Source organism: Corvus hawaiiensis, chromosome 3, assembly GCF_020740725.1.
Source record: "Corvus hawaiiensis isolate bCorHaw1 chromosome 3, bCorHaw1.pri.cur, whole genome shotgun sequence".
Taxonomy (NCBI): domain Eukaryota; kingdom Metazoa; phylum Chordata; class Aves; order Passeriformes; family Corvidae; genus Corvus; species Corvus hawaiiensis.
Window position 1 is genome coordinate 76,155,705 of NC_063215.1, and position 26,171 is coordinate 76,181,875.

General features: G+C 37.8%; 1 protein-coding gene across 1 annotated transcript in view; it reads left to right on the plus strand.

Moving 5' to 3' along the window:
- The window catches only part of WDR27 (WD repeat domain 27), a 94,576-nt gene extending 80,283 nt beyond the window's left edge, over positions 1-14,293 (plus strand). Inside the window, exon 24 of the mRNA XM_048299635.1 lies at positions 13,582-14,293. Within this exon, the coding sequence (XP_048155592.1) occupies positions 13,582-13,629 (48 nt within the window). The 3' untranslated portion in view covers positions 13,630-14,293. The remainder of the gene's footprint in view (positions 1-13,581) is intronic.
- Positions 14,294-26,171: the final 11,878 nt, after the last annotated feature.

Consider the following 26,171-nt stretch of genomic DNA (forward strand, 5'->3'; position numbering starts at 1 on the left):
GTAAAAAAATATGTACACCCTCATCAAATATTTTGCACAGGAATAGGAAACCACTGAAGAGGCATATTTAAGTATCATTAAGACTTAGAATGTGGATTTAAAAGATTTACAGGTGAATCTGCACAGGATTTCAATCATCTTAAAAACTTCTTTATAAAACTAAATATGATCACAACAGGACTAGAGTTTTTTTTTCATATTCTGTATTATATTATGTAGCTCAGAATATATTTGTAAGTTCAAGAAAACAATACTTTTAGGAATATCTTACCTGTATAACACATGTAAATTCTCCCTCTTTCTCTCTTGTGATATCCTGAGTGGTATACCAGGTCTTTGATTCTCTTTGAGAAGTTTGACTTAGCAAGAGTCATTTACTTTAATGTGTCCACAGTTGTGCCCTATTTTCCATTAAAAGTTTGCATCTTGGCACACTTCTTGTAATTACAGATGTCAACAATTATAATCTCAAAATATTAAGACTATTTGAAAAATTTTAAAATAACCATCTGTTGAATGGCAAAAGTGAAATGAGTGATGGCCTTCTCCCTCAAGATGATTTTACATACTGTGGTGATTATGAATGGAAAATTCATGCCGTGCAGCTGATCCTGCTGCGCAGACTTGTAGATGCCTTTTAGCTGCCCGGACTGTAAAAAACCATCTTCTACTTTTTGACAAGAGGGTTTTCCCATTTTAAGGCAGGAAAGCCCTCAGATTTAGGACTTATCCATGCTTTTTATGTGTTAGATTCCAAGTGACAGTAGCCCATGTCTCTCAGAATACAGCCTGTGGAGGCTCTAAAGGCACACTCACACAGCTGCTAATGAGTCACCTGGACTCTTTCATGTACAGACAGTTGTAATTTGTCACTAAGGAGTGGGAAGATACTTTTTTCAGGTGGTGACATCTCATTATGTTTTATGGTTTTTGACTGCCAACACCTGTACTTCATTTTATATGGAAAACACATTTGGCTTCTCCTTTTCTTCAAAGTTCATCTTAAGAATTACTTTCAGTAGTTGCTTCCAGAAGTATTTTTAACAAAGTGGAATCTGTTTCATCCTTTGGGAAATAATAATATAATATAATAAAATAATATAATACTAGTGCAATGATTTTTTATGAAATTACATTCTATTATTGTGGTTAGGAAGGTACAATTCTGCAGTCCATGTATCAGGTTGAATTTTGATTGCAGGTTAAACTTTGTTTCATCTATATGTTTATGGATGATGCAAATATAAATTTCATTGTTTTCTACCATTTTAGATGAGATTAATAGACATTTGGAATTATTTTTATTTAATGATTGTACTTTTGCTTTAATAAATTTCAGTATACATGTACTAAAGGTCATTAGTAAATGTTAAGAGGCTTTAGAAAATTTAACTTACATAGAAAGATCATACTGTATTTTGTAGGGTAGGCCAGAGCTGAGGGGTTTTTATCATTTCCATTAATTTAAAGTTCTTTAAAAGTTACATTGGTGGTATTTAAAAAAATGTTCAAATAAACTCAGTAGTAAATTTTTTGGTAGAAGTATATAAGAAGATTAGTAACTATTAATTGTTTATTTTCTTTATTTAAATTGTTAACCCAGAATTAAACTAAAATTTAGTTTACTTCTACTACTTTTAGTTTACTTCTACTTTTACCCAGCAAAATTTAGGATGCCTCCAGCCACTGAGGTTATTGCAAAATGTTTTAATGATCTGTCTGCTTTTATACCCCTTTCTTTTAGGCAACTAATCTGATACATTTTATTTCAAAATCTTTTAAACTATGGTGACAATTTGAACTGTATATGTAGGTACACTGAAGAAATACATCCACCTGCAGTTACTGTCAGTTGGGTCTAGGTCTTCCAGGCACAAATGACTTCATTATGCTGCTTTGGGCCTCTGTGATCAGTACTTAACACCTAATTAAAAAAAAAAGAAAAAAGTTGCTCTTGCTCAAAGCTTTTGTAACACAGACTTTATGCCACTTGGAGAAATTTTGTAAATACCATATGGGGATAAAAACAACACTATTCAGGATGAATCATACTGAGAATTTCCTTTTACTCCTGCTCTTTGTTTTGAAAATGTTGAATGCAAGAAGTAATAGAAATACCTTCATACAGAAGGTTTACTCTTTTGATAATTTTCTGTCTTTTGTGATACACTATTTCATAATGAAGAGACTATTTTAAATAGTCAATAGGAAATTGCATGAGAATATCTGGGTTTTGGTAAAAAAACCCCACACTATACTCTGAGTAAACATGTTCAGTCATTTGAATGTGGAATAATAAAAGAAGAAATGTGAGGCTGTTAAATTCTGATACAAGCTTCAGTTTTAGAAAGAAAGATCCATTCGTCTGGTGTTTCAAGGATAATTAGGGGTGTAAAGCTACTTCTTTGAGGAGGAATGCCTGATTATGCTTGTGTGGCTAGGTTTGCATGAAAGAATTTTGGTTTTTTACTGTATTTTTCCTGTGAGATAATGTCCAGATTTTGAAGTGGAATTTGAAATTATACACCTGAGTAGGATGCTAGTAAAAACTCTTTTTCATGTTTTCCTCAGTTTATTTAGTTACTGAGTGAAGAGACAGGATTGTAATGACAATGATGTCATGCAAACATTAGTAGCCTCAGAGATTATGGCAGGCTTTTGAAGAATGTATGATATTACATTTAAGTTGTTTCAAACCCATCATTAAAACAAATGATCTGGAAAAAAGTCCTGATCATTTGTCCAGCCATGTGAGTTCCAAGTGTATTTTGCAGACTTTGAAAAAATTACTATTGTAAGACTATCATAAAAGTGTTTTCTACATTAAAAATGCATTACAAATGCCACTAATTTTACATTTTATATTTTTATTTAATTGGATTTTGCTTTATTCTACGCAAGTTTGACTAGTCTTAGCACTTTATTTCTCATATGATAGTGATTGAGCCAAATAACTACACTGTGCTCTTTGTTTTTCATCATGCAGTATCTTCAGATTCCTGCTTCACCAATCTAATATCACAGAGTCACAGAAAGGTTGAGGTTGGAAGAGACTGCTGGAGGTCATCCAGTCCAACACTTATGCTCAATCTGGGCTGCCTGCAGCAGGTTGTTCAGATCCATGTCCAGTCAGCTTTTGGATATCTTCCAGAATGGAGGCTCCACAATCTCTCTGGGCAAATGGACAGCAATCTGACTGCAAGATGGCCTTCAGTAGGCTGCAATCATGACAACCCCTTTATTACAGTGACCCACATTAAAAGTGGATATGTATCTGAAAAAATCAGCAGCCAGATTAGCAACTGTCTTCTGATAGTGCAAACTTCTGTCTGCTACACTGAACTTGAGATAGAGAGCTATGGAGAACAGAGAATTGCCTGAATTACTGATATAATGGGGAATTCTTAGTAGAATTCTCTATTTCATCCATGAAACTTTCAAAAAGTGTTTCTGAGAAACAAAAATCGTGGAAAAACTTAAAATCTTTTTCTTAGTTTCCTGCCTAGTAATCAAATGAGTGAGGACCTGGAACAGACTTCTAGTTGGAAGTTTAGGGATAGAAAGACTTTTAATTGCAGAATGGATCTTGATCATATATGAAACAGATAAATGTTCCTTGATCTAGAATATTCTTTTCATTCCATGTCCTATACTTAGTTCATGGTGAAATGTCAGTGCAGGCTATTATTTAGCTCATCTGGAAATGAATGACACTGCCAACTCCTGCACATAACTGCAGCCACATGCCAAAACATATACTGGAGGTTCTCCTCCTAGTGTCAGCTCCTCTTGTGCGCATCAGTTCTTTGGTAGTACCCAAAACCATGCAGGTCCTGGTCTAAAAGTGTTAGCTGTTTGAAGTATATAAACATACAAACACACATATACATATGTATGTATAAATTGAATATTAAATAGAATATTCAGAAGCTAAAGAAAAAAAAATCCCACATAAATTGCAGAAATCAGCCAATAGTTACAGCAATTCAGGCCGTAAAAAACCATTTTCAGGAACATGTTCTAGACCGTGAATCCTGAGTGAAATGAGCTTCCCACTGCCTCGTCCACGGTAAGGAGCCAAACCCTGGGAAAGGATGGAAGCAAGGACAATTCTGTGACATCGTTGTTCCTCTATTGTCTCTGCTGGCAAACATCTTCCTACTCGGTGTGCTGCTCTGGATTCCTTTCTGAGCTGCTTACTTATTCTGTTTTATGGAGAGCTGAGGTGGCCATCTAAAGAATGAATTCCATGGTCAAATTTTTTGGTAGAAGGACCATTTGCAGCTGAGATGTAACTGACTATGATATGAGTCAAAGTAATGAAAAAGTGGAGTTACAACAAAACCAGTAGAATTATCCAGTTTAAATCTGGACAGGAATGAGAATCTGCTTCTGGGTCTTTCTTTATTGTTACAGTTGGAAATATTTTTGTGGGATTCCTATTCCACATCTCAATCTCCACAAGATTTTAAAACTCTGTGAGTCTCTTTTATGATAACAAAACAGATGAAGCAGTCAATATGAATACCTAAAGCAGAAGTGGTAATCTTTGTTGGTGGTATAAACCACAAACCCCAAGAAATTATTTCCAGCTCTTTGTAGTTGCTGGTGACTTTCCTCTCAATTCCAATGGGAGCACAGCTTCATCCAGGAACATGGAAACTCTTCGGCATTTTTATCAGAAAGCAAGGAAGTGCTGACTCTGAGTATGAACTCTCAAAGGAAATTCCAGATACAAATGCTTACAGGCTGTTTAGATACCGTAAATTTAGAACAAATTGGAAAAGTTTAGGTTGGGTTAGTCTAACAATGGATAGGTTTATTCCTTCTACTGTTTTTATGTACATGAACCAGTGAAGTAAAAGATATTTTACGTTTCCTCAATGTAATATCCTGAGGCTAGCCAGCTGTTTGTTGTGTTGGGTGTTTTTTTATGTTAATTGATGTGTATTTATAAAGACACAGTAATACTAACATAGCACTCTTTTGGGTTCAGTAAGAAAGCCTCAGAGGTATTCTTTATCTGAAACACAACCAGTTCTTTATCTGAAACACAACCAATACATAACAAACTTTTAAAGTTTGAAGAAAGTAACAATAAACTCTATGTATGTGTATGGATAGGAACTCATGCATAAATGCCCATATAAACTTGCATTGTTAATTTATGGCATGATTTTACCAACAAGGGGAGTAAAGCAAGGTTATAGCAGAAGAGGAAATGTTCATGGTATGTTTTTAATTTCTTATTGATGTTGTAATAGAAAATGGAAGCCAAAGAAGAATTAGCAGTGGTAATGAGACATAGGAATGGAAATTATTTTATCTGTGACAGAAATAAAATTGAAATAGCTTCAGGTGATTATCATGGTACCTCTAATTAAGGTAAATTAGAAACCCATTTCTTGGAATACAGGCATAATTGGCACATTAAGTCATACTGTCAGTTGCCAAGTTTTGCACTAAGTGCATTGAATGAGGGATGGCAACACATGAATGTGAGACATCAAACAATTTTTGTAGTTTATCCAATCTACATCAGTGCTGTTGAGTCACCACGTGGAACACTGTAGCAAGTTTTGAACATTACATTTCAAGAAATGCTCCACTGGCCTCAAGAAACGGTATCTATTATTGACTCCAATAGGCTTGATGCAAGCACAATTTAGCCTTTGCCAAGGAAAGCCAAACTTCTGTGTACAAGGCAGCCAAGAACCATATTTGGCAATTTGAGGAATAATATGTGAAGAATAATATGTCACAAATTGCATCACTTATGAGTAAAACCTCAAAATCACTCGTCAATTCTTATGCTATGAGGGAAACAATTTTGATTCTTATGTTGTCTGCAGCAACTGTGTCTTAAGCATTGGTAATACTATGCTACTTTCTCCGTGGCTCTTCAGAAGCCCTAACTCTAGGCTAAGTTTTTCCCTTGTCCATAAATTAGCTGTGTGTGTGAATTCCCACAGCAGGAAGTATTGCTGTGTTGCTGTGCTACAGTCAGACACATTGACATTTGACTTCTGATGTAAGAACCAGTGTGGATTATTGTGTAATTTGGGACTGGACATAAGACAGGGTATCCCACCATCTCATTGAGGAGAGTTTGGGTTCCCAAGGTGTGGGGGCTTTATGGAATGCTGGATTAATGCAGAAACTAGAAATGTTCTTGCTGTAAGATTTTGGTGTCTGAGATGTGTTTCCCTTTGTATTCTGAACCCACATTAGCTCTGCTTTTCAAACAAGTCAAAATACCTCAAAACTCTTAATTTGATAGGAAACTTGCAAATTAACTTACTGGAAGTATAATTAAGTAATCTGAAGTAAGGGTCAGCTTTCTGTACGTCTGTAATCTGGCAAGGGAAGTCAGAACAACCGATGAAGTGGCTTACATACACATACTGCAAATTAAAGATCTTAATTACAGCCCTGGCCCCCAAGAAGTCAACTGGAGTTTTGCCAAGGGATAAAATCCCTACCTTAGATATTGGGGCCTGTTTATTATTTTAAATAAAGCTGAATGCATTGTAAAACAGTTACAGTTTGCCTGAACCTCAGATGTGAGCAGAAATTCAATATAAATGGCTCAGTTTGGTTTTGAAATTTCTTCTCCTTTTTAACTTGAATACTTTTATCAATATTGATGTGTTTTATTCCTCTTCTCTGTTCCTTAGCCTAGGAAAAGGTTACATAAGTTATTCCATGTTAATGGGTTTTGATCTTTTCAATTCTAGTTCTTTCTTATGAACTTTCAAATCTGTAGTTTCTTAATTTTAGACCTGAGACATGCAGTAAGACATTTGCCATGATTGCCTTTTGAACAAATGTTTGGCAGGCAACTCAGTTTATCTACTAGAAAGAAAAAAATACTTTGCTGGAAATTTTTTTCCTAGTTATTTAGGTTGAGAAAAAAATAATAGGGAGGAAATCTAGGGTACATAGGAATTGATAGAAGACAAAAAAAACCCCAGCCAAACTCAGTATTTCCAGATTTGTGAACATAATTGGAAATGGATCTTACATAAATGTAATGAAGAATCCAAGAACAAGTTGATCAAGTAATTTTGACACATCAAAAGAATTATTGTGAGTTACTAGTTTTACTTGCCTATAAAAATGTCATGTTAAATTAAATAGATGAAAATTCTGCTTTTACTGAACACTTAAATAATATTTATTAAAGGCTGACAGCAAAGAAATGTAGGTGCTGAAGTAGGTAGTGCATTTAAAAGTATTATGCATTAGAGAAGCCTCCCAGGAGGCTCCAGGAACATCTGTCCAGAAGAGATAAACTTAATCTGAGTCATAAGGAAAGTCAAAAGGTTTTAAAACCAAAGAAATATGATGGGAAAACAGAGTGGACAGCACTGAGGGAAGGTGGCCCTGGGTGATCTGATAGGCTTATGAAATATTTGGTGGAAGAAGGATAATCAGTGGAGGCACTCCAGTACAAGGCTACAAAGTGTATAGGGAACACAGACTGCACCTTGCTGGCAGTGGACTTAAGCTTTGCATAGAAGAGAGGCAAATTAATAAACCTCAACAATAATGAGTCCTGAAGAGGCTGAAATTCCAGTCCAGTATGGGAAGAATAGAATATTTTTATACCTAGTTATCTTTAAATGTATCTGTTCATTTGTTTATGTGACTAGTGAAAATACTGGATATGGTGGATCTGTTACATTTTCATAATTTTCTGATGGCATTCTGCACATATAGGTGGTCTGGAAAAATGTTTTTAATCCTTGGCCTCTCTACAGCTGCAGCTTACTAACTTTGAGACATTGTTTGCCTCTTACAACTTCAATCTATTGAATAATTTGGCTTTCTATACAATTATCCTTCCTATCAATTCTAGAAAAAACTTTCTCCTCTTTAAGGCCAAAAGCCTACCTAGAGCATCTCTATATAAACATCACCAGTGGGTCCTTTAACAGCTGTTTAATGTCTCATTCATGGTGGCCCCTGAACTTGAGTCCCTCTGAATAGGCAAGCCATCTCTGATATGCAAAGCATATCAAACACAGGCATTAGAGACAGTAAAATCCACCTACCCTATCCATGCATAATGGGAGGAAAAATGTGATCATGTATAGCATACAAGTACTATAAAAACTGAAGTTGTCAGCTCGAGTGATGCTACAGGTACTTGCCCCTAGATGGTTATGTGTGTATGATACACCTCAAGGAATTATGGCTAAAAGCTCTTAACCTGTTTTTTATATTTTCTCCTCAGTTCTCATTTCTGCAATAGGAGAGCTATCTTAATAAAAACTTCTGTCTTCTGTTTGCAAAAAAACTCATGTGGCTTTGAGCTAACTGATTGAATGCTTAAGAGTGCAGCTGTCAAATTAAACACTCGTGCAGCTGTCAAATTAAACACTCATCTTTCAAGAGAACAAATCTTTCCAAAGTGCTGCTTACATGTCTTCTGTTCTTGGCTTAAACCACAAAATCAGAGTTGGTAAAGCCTTCATGCACTATAGATCATCAGGATTAAAGGTGATGAATTCTGCATTGCTTTGGACCCTACTTTCTGAACAAGAAAAATGTAGTAAAATCCAATTCCATAATGCCTCCTTTTCCTGTTGCTCTTGCTTGTTGCTAGTTCTGAAACAAATGCAAAATTCAAGAGCATTGGTTCTACCTGTGGCCTCTTATTTTCATAGAAAAGTTTGAATAATGAAAGCTGAAAATACTAACCCCCTAAAAACTACATTCTCATCTGCTCTGCTTAGATACTGGACTTTTGGCAAGATGGTACTTTTTGCTGTGCATCTAGTGGACATTTTCAAAATTTGTGTCTCTACTTGCATATTACACATACTTATACTAACTAAAAGAAAGCAAAAACATATTATGTACCTGTAATGTGATAATAGATGAAATTGCTTTGATTCTTGTTATTTCCTGAAGTACAGTATGTCTTGAAGCCTGCCCTCTATACAAATATATATATACACGTGTGAAATATTAAAACAGAATATTAGTTTGATGCATTTCTATACAAATTCAACCATTTGTGTTTGTAGCTTAAAAAAATTCAGGTCTCTAATTTGCAGCATGGTTTTTGGGTTTTTTTTTGGTGTGATATCACTACAGAAATGTATTTCCCTCCAACCAAAGATAATTCTAGAAAAATATATATACTATGTTAATATAAAAGGTAATGCAGTAGACAGTGTCTTGAAAATCATGCTGCTAGTTAACTGATAGCCTTCCAACACTGCATGTCACTGGTTTAGCTTAAATATCCAATAAACTTTTCTATGTTGTGCAGATCATGAAGTAGAGGAGAGCTGTGTTCAAGAACTTGTTCTCTTCCCCATTCTGGAGTCAAATGTCATAGGTACTTTCTAAAGCTTGAATTTTTTGTAAAAAGCTCTAAAATGCACAGAACTTCAATCTTTTTCCCCACCCTGCTTGAAGGTTTTGTTCTTTGCTCATATATCCATTGATATAAAAAATAGTCCACAATTTCATAATATTCCATAATATTCTGGTGTTTGTCCCATAGGAAACCTTTACGTAGATGTCAAATTATTCACAGAACTGATGCCAAGATTTGAATATGTAATAGTAAGACATAATTAGTTTGGGCGTTTGGTTTGTTTGGGTTTTTTTCTTTTTCAATCTTAAGTAGTATATTGACTTAACTACTATAGAGATTTCAAATCTAATATAAAACAGTTTTGGAGTAGCACGTTTGGGAACTGAGGGGTTTGAATGAAGTAACATACTTTCATTATTTGCAGATGTAATATCATCATAAGTCAAATATTTTAAAAAAAAATCTTATTGAGATTTCTATAGATTCTAAATATGGTTGAGGACATTATTAATAAATTTTAATAGCTCTTAAGTGTGATAAACCAGGAATTTAAAGGGTCCTACAGGCCAGATTTTTAGTAGCTCTTATTATCTATGTTAATACAAATTGCAATTAGCTTTATACTGTTATTATACTGCTATTACACTATTAACCAAAATTTCTATAGTGCCTGAAATATAACACAGTCTAAAACTATTGTTATGGATGTTGTGAATTTATCTTCAGTCCCTTCATAAAAGAAGAGAAGGAGAGACTGAGGGGAGACCACATTTCAGTTACAACTTCTTCATGAGCAGGAGGAGGGGGCGCGGGTAGGCATTGATATCTCTCTGTGGTGACCAGAGACAGGACCCGAGGGAATGGCCTGAAGTTGTGTCAGGGGAGGTTTAGGTTGGATATTAGGAAAAGTTTCCTAAAGGTTCACACCCCAAAGCGTGGCTGGGCGCTGGAACAGGCTCCCCAGGGCAGTGGTCACAGCACCAGCCTGACAGGGTTCCAGAGGCATTTGGACAATGCTCTCAGGCACATGGTGTGACTCTTGGGATAGTGCAGGACCAGAAGCTGGACTCAATTATCCTTGCGGGACCCTTCCAACTCGGCATATTCTGTGGTTCTATGTAGTATGCCACTTACGTAAGTGAATATGCTTTTTCAGCAGTCAGGCATAGGAATTTATACTAACATCTGAAGGCTGAGCTGGGCTCCCTGTAAGTGTGTATTAGCAATTTAGTTTGGATCAGAAATCTGCTTTTGAATCTCCCAGTTGTCCCTACTTATCCCACTTCACTTCTCTTTGCTGTATACTTAGTGAGGATGCATTTTAGGCTTGTCTCTGACAAAGTCAAACCAGAAAATGGACTCAGTATGCTGACTTTCAGTCCATTGAACCAGAGCAGAGCTAGTTTACATTAACCCATGTAATGTCTAAATCTATAACCCAAGAAAAACTCATTCTAAGGAGGAAAATCACCATTAACACTGAAAGAACTCAGGATGCTAATGACTAATTGACCCCATCAAACCCTCTATTTTTTATGAAATATTTTTAAATAATTAGGCATTTTTTGTATTATGAGTGTTAACTGTCTAATAATTAGGTTATTTTTGTTAGGCTTTTAAAACATTGGTTGGGCTAAATAAAAACTATTGGCTCTGTATATAGGGTATATTCCTTTTGTTCATGGCAAGATACTGAGTGTAACACTTCTCAGGAGAATGGTGCAGCCAAAGGCCAACCTCATTTTATCAACTGCCAAGGAAAACAGGTGGAAAAAGTAAAAGAGAGGGAAAAGGAAGGAGAAGGACTTGAGGGACAGCAGTTTAGAGCACGTGACCAACAAGGAGAGATCTTAAAGCCAGAAGGTGGGCGTTTTTAGTTCAGCCAACCATTCAGTGATTGGTTTGATGTTGCCAAAATGTGGAGGTGGTTAGTTGGAGTAGAAAGATAATTTTTTATGGTTAATGAAAACAGAAGGTCCCTGGAAGCAGAATGTAATAGCAGTGTAGCGAATACATTTAGCAGGTGGAAGCCAAGCTGTGTTTCAGTACTGTCAGAGGATATCACAGGAGGATTGACCACACATTGCAGTTTTTGAGGTTCAGGTTGGACATTAGGGAAAAAAATAGAAAGACACTAAGAAGGCAGTTAAACACTGGAATTTGTGAAATTTCCTTGAAATTTTTCAAGATTTAGCCAGAGAAAGCCATAGCTAAGCTTATCTAATGTTTTCTGTTGCACCTGGAGCAGGATGATGGACAAGATGACATCCTTAGGTCTTGTAAAATTTGAGTTTATTTAAAATTATTTTGTTTTAAATTGAAAGCTAAATAAGATTTCTATATTATCTCCTGTAATAGAATAGAATTAATCTCTGATTTCTCAGGTTAGGTCAGTTTTCTTTTGATAACATGAAATAATAATAAATTAATAAAATAATTATTTTTTTCCCCCCGCACATGATAAATGGCTACAGAAATTTAGAAAGGACACATTACTTAGGTATTTTATAGATACATTTTCTTTCCAATATGTCCTGGTTTTGGCAGGGATAGAGCTAATTTTCTTCCTAGTAGCTGATGTGTTTTGGATTTAGTATGAGAACAATGTTGATAACACACTGATGTTTTAGTTTTTGCTAAGCAGCTTTTATACCAAGTCAAGGATTTTTCAGCTTCTCCTGCTCTGCCAGCAAGAAGGCTGGAAGGGCACAGGAAGTTGTGAGGGACACAGCCAGGACAGATGACTCAAACTGGCCAAAGGGATATTCTATACCATATGATATCATGCTCAGTGTATATAAACTGAGGGGAAAGCTGGCTTAGTGCATCTGCTTGCAAAGTGTCTAGCCATCAGTCAGCGAGTGGTTACCCTTGTGCATCACTTGTTTTGTATATTATAACTCTTTCATCATTATTGTTATCATTAACATCATTGTTATTTTCTTCCTTTTGTGTCCCATTAAACGGTCTTTATCTCAACCCGTAAACTTTCTCACTTTTATTCTTCTGATTCTCTGCCCCATCCCCCTTGGGGTGGAGCGAGTGAGTAAGCAAGCAGCTGTGGGGTGCTTAGTTGCTGTCTGGGGTTAAATAACAACACAATAATAAGGTGCAGAGGTAGATAAAAACCATATTAGAAGTCTTTGGGAGTATGTAGTAATCTTGGATAGCTGTAAAAAGTAGAGTTGGAGAAATTAGATTGGACAATTATTTCAGGTTATGTAAGTGAGAGTAAGAAAAAGAAAATAAGAGAATATAAGTCACTGTCTTGAGAGATAACTTATGAGAAATTAGAATCAGTCATTGGAGATATTGAAGGAGGGAATACAAACCCAAGAGCATAATTCATTGAACACAGAGTTCCTTTCTCCAAAGGAGGAAAGCAAATGAGACAAAGTGTCAAAGAAAGAACAGATCAAGAAAAATGAGGATGCAAAAAGTTAACCAAATGAACTGGTTAGGGCATGAGATGCCTGTTTGGTTCCAGCCCTTCAGATTTTTTATCACTGGTGTGAAATAACTGCAAATCCTAATATGCAAGGAGTAAACACTTTGAATTTTTAATTACTAATGAGTGGTGTCATTTGTAGATTATCCCTTTCTGAGATACAGCAGGTTTTCAAGTGCTTGTTTGTGGGGGTAAGTGCAGAAAATAGTGTTGCCTCTTATTTTATAGTTAAGATCTTCTGACACTGGTGAAGGAAAGCTCACGCAACTGAAGGCTCTTTATGCACGTCTTCAAGACTTTCCTCTTCGTAAAATTTTTCAACATACTTTCTTACAAAGGAAATTCTTACTCTACACTTTACACCAATAAAAATCAGAAAACTGTATTTGTTGGTATGCCTGATTTAATTCACAGTATTTTCCATCCTCATTTATTCCAGCTTGTTCTTATTTCTTCCATATTCCCTTCTTGAGTCATACACAGTGAAGTCTGTTTGACTTTCTATGTGGTTTTAACATATGCTTCAGTTTTACAGACTGTTGATGTGTTAGTGGATGTTGACACAAATTTGAAAATAGTTAGAAAATAAAAGTCTAAGTGAAATGGAATTCTCAGATTAGCTTGGTTGAGAGGAGTCTATGGGTTTGTTTTTTTTTTTAAATGAATCCTGGACCTTTTAACATAGAAGTAATTTAAATATCATCTTAATGATCTTCATTCAGTTTGTTGCTCTAAAGTAAACTGTGCTTACTGGAAAGATCTTCATTAAAGCCATATGTTCTTTTCTTTTGAACTGCAGCTCACCACAGCCACCTTGGATGGCAAACTCCGATTGTTCCTACCCTGACACTTCCCAGCCTGGGGAGCTTTGGTCGTATTACTCTGAGAATAACGACTTGCTGAGAGAAAGGAGACTGGTAACTAGCCATAAGCAAGTGGCATAATATTCCCTTTTAAACCACAGTTTTCTTCTGAGTTTATTTTCTGGAAGTTCCTCAAGCTGTTCTCAAAATTTCTCTGTTGTACAATCTGTTACCTTTATTGCAAAAATACAGGCAACAGATCAAGAAAAGAAGGAGACTGCTCAATCTGACTTCATTCTTGCAAATCACCTCAGAAGTGGCTTTCAAAGGACTTCTTGGGTGTTTATAGTTAGATGCATTCTGTAGTGCTTTTCTAGACTGGGACCACTTTAGTCTAGACTGAAAATACAAGGAAAATAACAAGTGTTCCATTTTTAAACTTGATCTGTTCGTGACAAATTTTTAAATTATTCTGAAAGAAAGAAGGATTGTATGTCTCTCTGAAATGCCATGAGAGTCCTTCTGTTATACTTCTTTGGGCTTACTGGAGTCAGCACGGATGTTTGAAGGCAGAATTTTTTTGGTTTACTATTCATACTACATTCTGTGAATTTCTTAGGGAATATGTGACAAATGTATTCTCTTCAAAAGAAATGATATCTGTCTTTTAAATAACTGTTAAATAGTTTCAAAAATGTTAAAGTAATGTGAAAATAAAATTATCAGAAAAAAAATGTTCGTTCTTGTGTTCTTCTTAGTTTACTTGATCTTAGAAAAGAGTTTTTAGACAGTTGGTTTTGTTTTTTAGACTAGACATTCTCACCGTTCATTGACTTTAGCTAAGAGAGCATGTACATGACTGGTGAAAGCAGATGGAGTTTTTCTTTTGCTGTCTTTTCACTTAAATTTGCCAAAGCAGAATTTTTAAATCAGATTACTTTAAAAAAAACCTGAAAAATTGGAGTTAGTATCCCCACTTTAACACCAACCAGTAAAGCCAGATCACTTTCAGTACTGTAAAGAATGTTATATTTTAATAGATGTCCCTAATTTATGCATGTAATATTTAGTATAAATAGATCAAGTTGTTTCTATAATTTAGGGGTTTTTTATGTTTAGGTTTTTTTATGTTTAGTTTTTTTGGGGATTTTTTTTTTTTAAATTATGTTTAGTTTCCATAACAAACATTCCTTTGTAAAGGATTTAGCAGTGTTTTGCTGAGCAAAATCATACACTGGTAGGATATGCTGTATCATGTTGTAGCGGGTTGAGTTTGAAACCGGGCGGAAACACCAATTAAATGTAGTGGTTTTGATTCAAAATATTCATTATTTACTTATTTTCCTTCTGTGAGATAAGAATTAGGAGAAAAGCAAAGCAGGCACAAACCTTAAACAGTTGCAGTACAATGAAAGAGCTTTATTACTAACAGAATTAAAAGTAAAGAGAAAACAACAAAACAAAATTAAAGTAAATTCCCCCCCCCCCCCCCCCCTTTCCAGCACTTCTCTCCTTTTATCCAGCTCACACAAGGGATAACAGAACATGGGATGTTAGTCAGTGTTGCAGTTCTTGAAAAGTCTCTCTCTTATGCTTAAGGAAAAAAGGGTTTTCCTTCAGTTGCACGTGGTTCCCAAACTGCCACCAATAGCAGACCCGCCCGGAAACAAACAGTCTGCTATGTGTAGAACATCTCTCCCATGAAGAATTTCACAGTTCTTTCACACTACAGAACATGGGCCATCACATGGGGTTATTCATCTTTTCAAGGATAAGTTATTTTGGTCTGCACACAGAGGCTTTTCTTCGCCACAAGTCTCTAACAGCCTCTTACTACTTCTATATAGCCTGGCATAGGCACTCTTCACAAACTTCATAGGCACACGTTGATTCTCCACCCCCCCCCCCATGTTCTTCAAATGGATTAAAGAGACAAACAGTTTGTGGTATTACAGTTTCTTACCACGGCATGCAAGAAGGTTTCTTTTAAGCTGCGCGCCAGAATCGCGGCACCGCCCACTTTTCTCCTGTCGCCATGCTCAGCTCCGTCCCACGTGACTCACTTCTCTTTCTCTCTGACTCTGACGCCACCATGTTGAAGAGTGTTCTTGTTCGGGCTTTACGGTGGGGAAAGCCTCGCTCCCTCTGTGCTGCTGGCTGCGTGGTGTCCTCTTCAGTTCAGCACGGAGTGTGCTGGCTGCAGACAGGAGGCTCTGCCGGCTCCCGCTGGCTCCGCCGGCTCCGCATGGAGAGGAGAGGGACCCGCCTGTCCCCAGAAGCCGCGCTGGATGGGTTTAGCTGTGAGCAGTCCATGGCTGGTTTGAGCTGCCTGCGGCTCTGGGACAGTCCCCCTCAGTGACCCAGGGTCCGTGCCGCAGCGATGGGAAAGGGGGAAAGGGGCAGTGGCCCCGGCCCGGCCCAGCGGGGCCGGGAGGCTCCGAGCCCCCCCACCTTCCAGCAGGCGAGCTCCGACCAAAAAGGGAAGTCCCGCCTTTCCGTGCCGTTTAAATATGTAAATTGTGAGAAGCGTAATTGGTCTTAAAGACTGTCCATCAACTCAGGGTCAACCCAACACACATGTCCAGGTATTCTCTAGAACACGGTGGTCTCATCAATGACTATAGAAGTGTAGTGCAGCCAGATCATGCTCAGCAGAACTCTGAATATCAGAATCAGGTTTTGTATGATCAAAGCAAATGTGGAATAACCCACTTCATTACTTTTAAACACTTTTTCAGTTCAAAATCAGATTAACCAAGAAATCATTTTCTATGCAGGGCCTACACCCTGGTATGCTACACTCACAAATTATTGGCAAGATTTAAATTTTAATTTCCACCACAGGGATCCTCAGGATGGTCTTCTTCAGGCTTAATTTAGCAAATGTTCTCATCTGCGTGCTCTGAACTACACATCAAGAGTCACTATCAAATACAGAAGATAGCCCATAGCTGTATCAGCAAGTGTTTCTGAGCCATGGGTTGCAACTTAGTAGTGACTGACTCTTCAGGGAGGTTGCAACATCTGCTGAGGAGGTGTGAACTGTAATTATTACTTATTTTTTTAAAGAACCACATATTTTACACAGAAGAATGATATTCTCAGGCTTAAGGCAGAGGACACACTTAGAAAAACTATGAATTCTTGCTGCAAGCATGGATGTTGTCACAATCCCCACTGACTGAAATAAAAGGGAAATACTTCAATTTTCTAGATCTCCTACCTTCTAGGACTAACTGCTGTTATTACCCAGTCAGACAGTGTGCATCCCCCAAACCCCTCTTAATCTTGAGCGAGTTTGATCTCTGAAGGAGAAACTCTTCTCCCAAACCTAATGTATCTCTCTTTCCTTAAAGTGGGACTCAGCTGTGTGCTGCTTTCTGGTTACTTTTATCAAGGCCTTTTTCTGGATAGAAAAGCCCTTTGGGGCATTTTGGCTGTGACCACAGCATCATCAATCCATGCTGAATAGAGACATTCATCTGTTCAGCCCTCGCAGCTGTGCAGCTCTTCCATAGCCCAAGAATTTGTTAACCCCTTTTTCCCTCGGGGGAGAGAGAGAATCTGCCCTACGACACAGGCACTAGAACTTTTCAAATGGAAATTCACTATAATTTTTTTCCATCTTGAAAAAAAATCCCCCCTGGACTCCTCATAAATGCTTGAATGCTTGTGGTTTTGAGAATGGAAAACTTTAGCTGACACACTTCAAGTTTGGCAAAGTTAAGTGCTTGAAGGATTTTCTAATGGCTAATAGGAGGAAAAAACTGTTGTGGATGGTGTTACCATCCTGCAATATTGTATTTAGAATTTTCATAATCACTAGGTTTTCCCTCTGAGATCGCTTTGATAGAAGGACACAGAAGGGCATACTTAATTACCAAAGAATTAAAGTCATAAAAGATTAATCTTCAACAGAAGAGTGTATCCACAGAAGCACCATCTATACCTTTGTGTTTTTAACAGGCAAACCAGAGAGTTTATAAGTTCAGTTTCTCTTCTAAAGACAAGACTATTTGAAATTAGAAAGTCCCAAAAGCAGATAGGAAATGTTCCTGGTTAGCTAAGGTGGATAGCATGTTTCATCTATAAAAAATCGATACAAACAGCTGCAGGTGTAAATATTTAATAGGTCTTTTCAAGGAATTTTTAGTATGCTTTGACACTGCTTTTAGGGAAAAAAAGTGATTATAATATAACTCCCAAATAGCTTAAGAAAAGTAAAAGTCTTGCTTTGAAGGAATATGTAGCAATATGTGAGAAAAACAGCTGGCACAAGAATAGTCTAGTTTCATTAAATATTTGCCGTGTCATCTGTCCTTGAGTGTCCTGTATGCTGGGGAGAGGAGTGGTGTTTTTGTGACTTTCTGTGTGCTGTTGTGTGGGGGACTTTCCCAGCTGAACATCTACCAAATGCCACAGAATTCTTAAAATGGATTTACACAGCAGATTTTTCTGGTGCTGTAAAGGTCAGAAAGCACAGCAGGGTGGCCAGCACTGTTCTTGTTTACAGCAGATACTGTAAAAAACTGTTTGGGATTAAGTGGTTTGCAAAATATCAGGTACTGCCCACTTTTCCGTACAGAATCCAATATACGGGCAAGCTTGGGTTGCACTGTCAGGAGGAGGGGAAGAGCAAGCCCACGAAGGAATTCTGCTTTCCCTTGGCCTTTTCTATTTTATTAATTCACCATGAAATAAGTGCTTTTTGGATGTATTCTCCAAAAATCTTTTGCTTTCCATTATACATGATTGCATTTAGATACAAAGTTATATAATCCTGGAATATCTGGAGGTAGTCAGCAGTACTTACTATTTTCTTTCTTCCATTATTTTTTCATTTAATTATACCAAATTATCTTTTCAGAACAGTGTTGTGACTTGTATTTTCCCTTTTAAGAAATGAATAGATCTATTTGTCTCATGGTACTTTATTGCAGAAAGAGAAAATATCAATAAAAATACATAAAACCGTTTAAAAAAAATTGGCATATGCCTAATAAAAAAAAATGAAGTGGTAGGGAATTTCTGTTAAAATGTAATTTAGAATGCCTTGCTTCAATTCATGATTGGCAGTCCAAAAACAAGGAGCAACAGAAATTAAAGACTAAAATAGGATCTTCCCTGAAATCCTTGCAGGCCTGAAAGTGACATCTTTTTTAAGGACAATGTAAGATGTTTTTCTGGAAGATACTGCTTTTTATTTTATTGTCTGCATGGCATGGAGCTTCTACCCACCAACATTCCCATGATCACTTAAGCCAAATTGTGCTCTTCAGAATTCTGCATTTAATTAAAGCCAGAGTAATTCTGCTTATTTTTGTGAACAAGCTGCTGCCAGGAGTGGACTCTGTCTCTGGCATTTTAATAACTTTGAAGGGGGAACAGTATACTTGTGTTAATGACAAATTTTTGGTGAAAAAACGGTATAGGGTCTGAAAGCTAGATACACCTGGGAAGGCCTACAGAAGTCACTGATGATAAGCTAGTCCTATGTCTACTGGTTTATGTTAAATCTTTATTTTTGATGTGAATATAGCATCTTAAACTAAAAAAAACCCCAACACCTTCATTCAAAAACTAGTGTTAAACTGAAGGTTTTATATATTTTCATGGAAACTGAATGTTGCTAGCAGAAGATACTGGACCAAACAGAGTAAGTGATGTGGCATAAATCAGATTTATAGCTATCCTGAATTTGATTTAACAAAGCAATATACATTCCATTCCCAGATAAGAACCTTCCAGATTAGTTTTATTTTGTGTCTGAAATGAAATGAACCACAATGAAATATTTCCACTGTCTTAGTTAATGTAAACAAATGAACTCATGCCTTTCCTTCTGTCCAAACCAGAGAGAGTTTGTGATTTCTTGGGTTTAGTTTTGGTGGATGAAAATACATTCTAAGTACAAAGGTATTGTAAAATATTGTGCCAGTTAGCTTGATTCTGTCATCCAGTCACAGACGAACCCTTGGGAAGTCATCTCCAAAGATCAGCCCACCAGCCCAAAGCATTTACTTCTAAATCATTCATGATAGATGTTTGTCTAAACTGCTCCTCAAAACCTCTGGTGACAGAGATTCCACAGCCTCCCCAGGTGGGAAATCCCCTTGGTGCAATTTAAACCCGTTATTCTCTGTCTTAATCCATTAGGTACAGAGGATAATTCATTGCCCTCTTGTAGCAACCCTCTACACACTTGACAGTTATCATGTCTCCCCTCAGAATTCTCTTTTCTACTTTAAACAAAACCAAGTCATTCAATCTGTTTTCGTATGTTGTGTGTTCTAGACCTCTGTTAATTTTTGCTGCTTTCTGAACTTCCTCTAGTTCCATGTTTCTCTTTCTGGCAGTGCAGTGCTCTCAAAGGTTACAACTCTGCATGGTTAACACCCAGTGCTGTGAAGGCTGAAGGCATGGCTTGGTGCCTCTAAATATGGCACTCATAATTTAGCATTCCACTGTGGTATTGAGTTTGTCTACAGATATGTGGCATTGCTGACTCATGTTCATCTCCTAGGTTTGCTGGATCCTGCATTTCAGCTCATTTTTCCAACTGGCCACCATCATACTGAATTCTGATCCTGGTCTCCAAATTGCCTCCAGCCCATCCATCATCATCGTCACCATCATCATCAACATCATTATTATTATTATTATTATTATTTTCTGTAAATCAGATAGGTAATTATTCCAGAGGGTAGAGAAAGTAGATTGCCTGATGATTTGGCTCCTAGGTTATATATTCACTGCCAGAGAAGGTGGTCTTTTTTTTTCATTTACTTTACGTGGGGCTGGTGGAAGAAGACATTCAGCAGATAATTACATGAAATTACTGCCCCTAGTGAAGGCAGGACACTTCAGCTTTTACTGATGTTGCTGAGGTCAACAACATATGTCATTGTTACCTTACTGCATCACATTGCAAATTTCCTATTCCTTCTGGACTTTGTGTAGAAGCATTAGTCCTCTGATGTAAAAAACAATCATGCACACATTTATGTGCACACATTTTAGTTTTATCTGAAGTCATGGACTTTGAAACACTGTTGGTCTGACTCTCCTAGTAGATTCAAGGAGGTTCATACAAATCATAGAATTGTTTGTGTCGAAGGGGACTTTAAGGATCACCTAGACCAGCCCTCCTACCATGAGCAAGAACTTCTTCAACTATTATGAGGCTGGTCAGAGCCTCACCCAGCCTAATCTTGGGTATTTCCAGGGTTGGGGCATTAATCAGCTCTCTGGGTGACGAGTTCCAATGTTCCTACCGTGAGAAAGGCAACTGGCGCTAAGACCACCTGTGTTGGCCACAATGACTTGATGATTGTTTTACACTGAATCGCTGCAATAATTTTCAAAGAGTGATGCCTCAATTTCACTGATAGAATTATGGTGAGTTAAATCTCTACTCCCCTCCAAAGTCATTGTGGTGAGGTAGCACTAAATGCTTCTGCTTGGCTGTGTTGCTTCAGCCTCAGAGAATTGTCTTCTTTTAGAAGGGATAGGAAAAAAAACCCAAAACAACTATTATTTTTCTCATCTTAAAGACAGCATTTTCTGATGTTTTATGCAGCTTTCTTGTAAAGGCTACATTGTGCCATTGCAGGAACCTACTGGAGCTACTGGAGGTTCCTGGCTGCTGTTTCTCATTAGCTGCATTATCTGTGTCAAGGACAGGGAACTTGGATATTATTGCGTAATATGTCTCTGAGCAGTTGAATTAAGAGAAAAAAAAGAATTATGCAATTTCCTTGAAGCCAGAGAAAAAAATGAAACTTATGTGAGGTAAGCAATTTCCCCATTGTTTCAGGCTCTTCGTGTGACAATTAATAGGAATAAAAGCAAAGCATAAAAGTTAACCTGATTTTGCTGTGCCTTGTTTTAATTTAAAAACAGGACAGGAATTCAAATTTCTGAGTCTCATTAGCCTTAAAGCTCTAATCCAACATTTTTTTAGCCTCTACATGAAAGAAGGCTTCTAATCATCCACCAGCATCACCCAGTGTCTTTCTGCTTGGGGCCTGTGATGTGGGCAATTACAGGGAGTAAGCTTGCTCATGGCCAGATCTTCATGATACATTCTACTATTTTAAGCCACAGGGAAACAGTAAGGCTCAGACTAAGGGTTCACTGGAATATTGTTTAAGTACTTCCCATTTGTCTGTGGGGTCTGTAAGGGCAAACTTATCCCAGAGCCGTCTTGTAACATGAGCTGTGAAGAGTAATGACACATAGTAATGTCGTTGTGGTTCTGCTTTCATGCTGTTACTCAGACATCTGCCAAAATGCCTGGATGAACTGCTTTTTGCTTTCCCAGGACAACACCTGCCCCTAAATTTACTATTTAAGCTCTCATTTTGGAAGAGAGAGATGTCTGTGTATAGTTTAGTCTCCCACAATGCCCAGAGGTGTCTCGCTTTACCAGTTTGTAGATGGGGCTCACAGGCAGCTGCCAGTCCCTGGGTAGAAAGCATTGCCTCACGTCTGTGCACGGTGACTAGCCAATCCCAAAGCCAGGCCTTGGGGGAGGATGCTGGTTTCAGGTAGCAATGATCCCAGAAAGAAGGAGACCAGAGGCTGAAATTGTTCCTGGCCCAAAGCCACGCACTTGGCTAGGGTTACACCAGGGGCGAACTTGACCTAATGAATATAAAATGCACTCTCCACAATCATAGATAGAAAGACATCTTGAGGAAAGGAATAGAAGCTGAAAAAATGAATGAAATGCCTTCCACCCTGTGTGATCCTGGGCTGTGAAAAATACAGTTGCAAGGAGCTTTTTTCCCTTTTCTAGTTGAAACCATTGTGATCAGGGGTCTGACATAGTGGAACATTTCCTTTTGCCTATTATTCCTTTTTTGCTCCCACCCATGAAGTCATAACAGTGAATATATTCAAGTGAAGCATGATGTGTAGCTATGGTATTCAATAAATGGAAATTACCTTTTTAGTTCACTCCTCCAAAGGCTTTTTCCTTCACTGTGTTTTTTGTTTGTTTGCTTGCTTTTTAATAACAGGATAGTAAGCTGCACTGAAAGGAAACAATATTGTGTAACAAGATGGCGGTAAAAAATAATTTCAGGTTTCATTTAAGAGACTTATCAATATGCTTTTATTATTCTTCTTTAGAAATATTTATGTATTTGCACTTTCCAGGTTGCCAGTTGATATCTTAATACAAACAATCTTCTTCATCTCACTTTTAAGCACCTACTAAAATGGTTTGCATGCTGTGAAAGGGCAGAATAATCTAATACCCAGTGATTAAAATAAAGACTGTAAGGATGATGTGAAAGCAACATAGTTTGGGTGGAGGAGACTGGAGATTTAAGACATTTTTCTTCCAAGTGTGGACATCCACTAAGGATAATGAAGTTGCACACCCATTATATATGTCATAATACACACACACCATCATCATCCTTCACACTCTTTTGGCAGACAGACTGGAAAAACATTTTGAAGTTAATAAATGACAACAGTAACTAACACCTAGCAATATCCCTATGAATTTCATATTAATTGTGTAGTTAGTACATTACTTAAGAAGACACCGATAAAATATAATTAGGAAGGGAAATAACTTTCTCCCAAAGGAAAACCTGTAAGAAGGGTTTGGTTTCCTCCTGTAGTGCTTTTTTCCAAATTCCTTTCCAGTAGGTTGCTGAATTATGTGAAAAATACAAGAACTTCAATTCCCAACCTTCTCTAAGATTCCCTAGGGAATAAACTTCCTGTATTTTCTCTAAATGGAGAAGAAGAAATGATATTCAGAAAAAAACCTGGTTAAGTGACTAATTTTATGTATTTTGACCTATGGCGTTACCCAGGCCAAATGTGATAGCAAAAGCTATAGCCAAAACAGGAAGGATTTTTTGCTGATAACACTGACTCCAGGCTCATAGGACCCTGACATCAGGTAACCCACTGAAGAGTTCTCCCCATAAAACTGGCTTTCAGTGTGAGAGAAAAGAAATATATCAAAAAATAATTAAAAAAAATTAAATTAGTTATTACAGCCACTTCTTCCCTATCATAACTCCTTCACTGGTATTCAGTTGGAAAATCTTCTTAACATAGAAGTCTGGATTCAAATGTAATGTCAGAAAAAGACATTCTGAGCTTTCCTTGGTCTCTTGACTCTTGACAAGCCAGATGCTTGTCTGCCTCTGCTTTTGCAATTTGCCATTCACTGAAAAAAGGACACTTCTAGAGTACTTTGAGTAAAAAAAGAATCAAATGAAATGCCTGAGTCTCCAGAATTTATCCTTGGAATTTTTTCCTTAAGGAATAGAGCTCTGCAGAAATTCAAAGCTCCAGTCACATTTAGCTCCTGTTTCCCTTGCCCTTCTTTTGTGTGCACGCGTCAGAGGGAGAGGGAATGTGTCTCTGGCTCCCATCTGAAACTGGATTAACAAATAGCCCCATCTGTGGTGCTGACAAAATGAGAATCTCTTCCCAGGAAATGCTGTTGTATTATTAAAATGGCTTTGTTCTAAATGAGGACAAAATGTCAAAGGGCAGACTTTGGGGTTTATTTCCCAACATGGTGGGATTTCCAGGAAATTCTACTTCACGAAAGAAAAAAATGAAGTTTTGCTCTTCTTTGCTGCTCCTGTCTGGTTTGCAGGCAGACAGGCTGCCTGCCTCCATATTCTTGCCATTCAAAAGAGGAGGATCATAGGAAGATGGTTAGTTGACAAGACAGATACCTGAGAAGGGGACCCCTAAAGTTCCAGGTGAAATCTAGGAGAGAGTGGATAGCTGCTCCTGTTCCCAAGCAGTGCAAGGAACAGCAGAGCCTGGAATTCTGAAAATCAGAATTACTGGATGGGCAGGGAGCTCACCATGGAGTCCACTGCTTAGCCCTAGGGCCGGCCCTTATGGTCAGGGAAAAGAGCTTGGAGACCTGGTGAGGCTGCTTACTCACCTTGGAGTAGCCTCTGACACTTGCAAAAACCAAAGGCCTCCAGATCCCTGGCATCTACTTGGAGAGCCTGAGAAAAAAGAGAGAGCTGAAGACCTCAAACAAGTCCTTTGCCAGGATGTGTACAGAGAAATCAGGAGTCCAAAGAATAGCTGGGCTGACATGACAAATAAGGAGCCAGTCCTCTTTGTTTTCTCATGGGAAATTGTCTCCATGAAAAATTCTGCCAGAGCTAGTTAACCATCCTGTATCAGCAAACTCCAGAAATGTACAGGATTTGAAGGGCTAGGAAGTAGAGTGCTCATATGCTCTGACAGGATGTGTTTACAAATCCAGCCTAGAAAAATGTCTTGCTACTCCACCCTTTCAGAGGATAAAAATCTGCTGGTCCATATGCAGTTAAAAAAAAAAAAAAAAAGTTAATTGCTTGTCTTTCTACCAGTGTTTTTATTAGATGGTCTGGAACCCTGAATTTCCAGGCTGGGAATAAACGATGCTCATCAACTTATTCTCACTTCCAATGTGTATTTGCAGAAGAACAAGAGATTGTGTTTTTTGTATTTTTGTCCCATAAATCATTTTCTGTTAAGCCATTTATCATTTTGATGAAGATTTAAATTAGAAGATGAGGTTATGACTAGACTGACTGGCAAAATCCCAGTGAAACTAGTAAATTCAGGATGCATCCTAATGCACAGCAACTGCATGGGGTCTCCAGGCTATGAGAAGTATAATTTCTCAGTGAAACCCTTTGGACAGCTGCTTGACCTGGCAAATCACTTTATGTTTGAGTGGCCTAAATTCAGTAGCAGAACCACAGCTTCAAACTGTATTGACCTCGTTTTGCTGAACAAAGCAGGAAGTGGGAGAGGCTTTTCTTGAGCCCAGCTGCAGTTTTAAAGTCAATTGCTTGCAATTCAAAACCTGTCACTTATGTTATTCCAGAATCCACTCCCTGGTTTCTCCCTGGAGATCACAGACCACCGGGGATTCACAGGGCTTGCCCAGCCCATTGCCATGCTCCATGCACCAGAGAGCCAAAGTCTTTGGGAAATGTCAGCCATAGCACTGACACATTGCCCTGGTGCTCTGCAGGGTCTCTGCCTGCCATGTTAGTGGTGATGTGGCTGTGACAGATTTGTGGGATGTCTGTTGGATGTCCCAGGTCCAGATAGGTCACGTGAGATTTGCCCCAAAGTACAGGCAATACACAATGGATCGGTGTTGCTCTCTGGAAGTTCTTGTGTTGTTCCTTGCTGGAACAGTGGGGCTCTGCTCCCTCTGCTTGGGAGAATATCTTGTTTCTCAAGACTCTGTCCTCAAAGGCTGATGAGAGGAGACCCTCCTAAATTTTTTTGCCATGACTTTCTGTGTGAAGATTTAAATACGAAATGCCAAAAAAGCAATGCATGAAAAAAAAGAATGTAACTTCCAGTTCCAAATGCAAAGGGTGATAATGAAGTTCACGTAACATATGGGAAACAGTACTGCTCTGTTTAGCCACTTGGCTTGAAATGTAGACTCCATGGTGCTTGCTATGCAAACAATGCTCAGTTGATCCATCAAAACAAAATCATGGCCATATATAATACTAATGATTAAATACTTATTCTCCATGATCACATAACATATGGCTTTGTGCTAGAATGTACA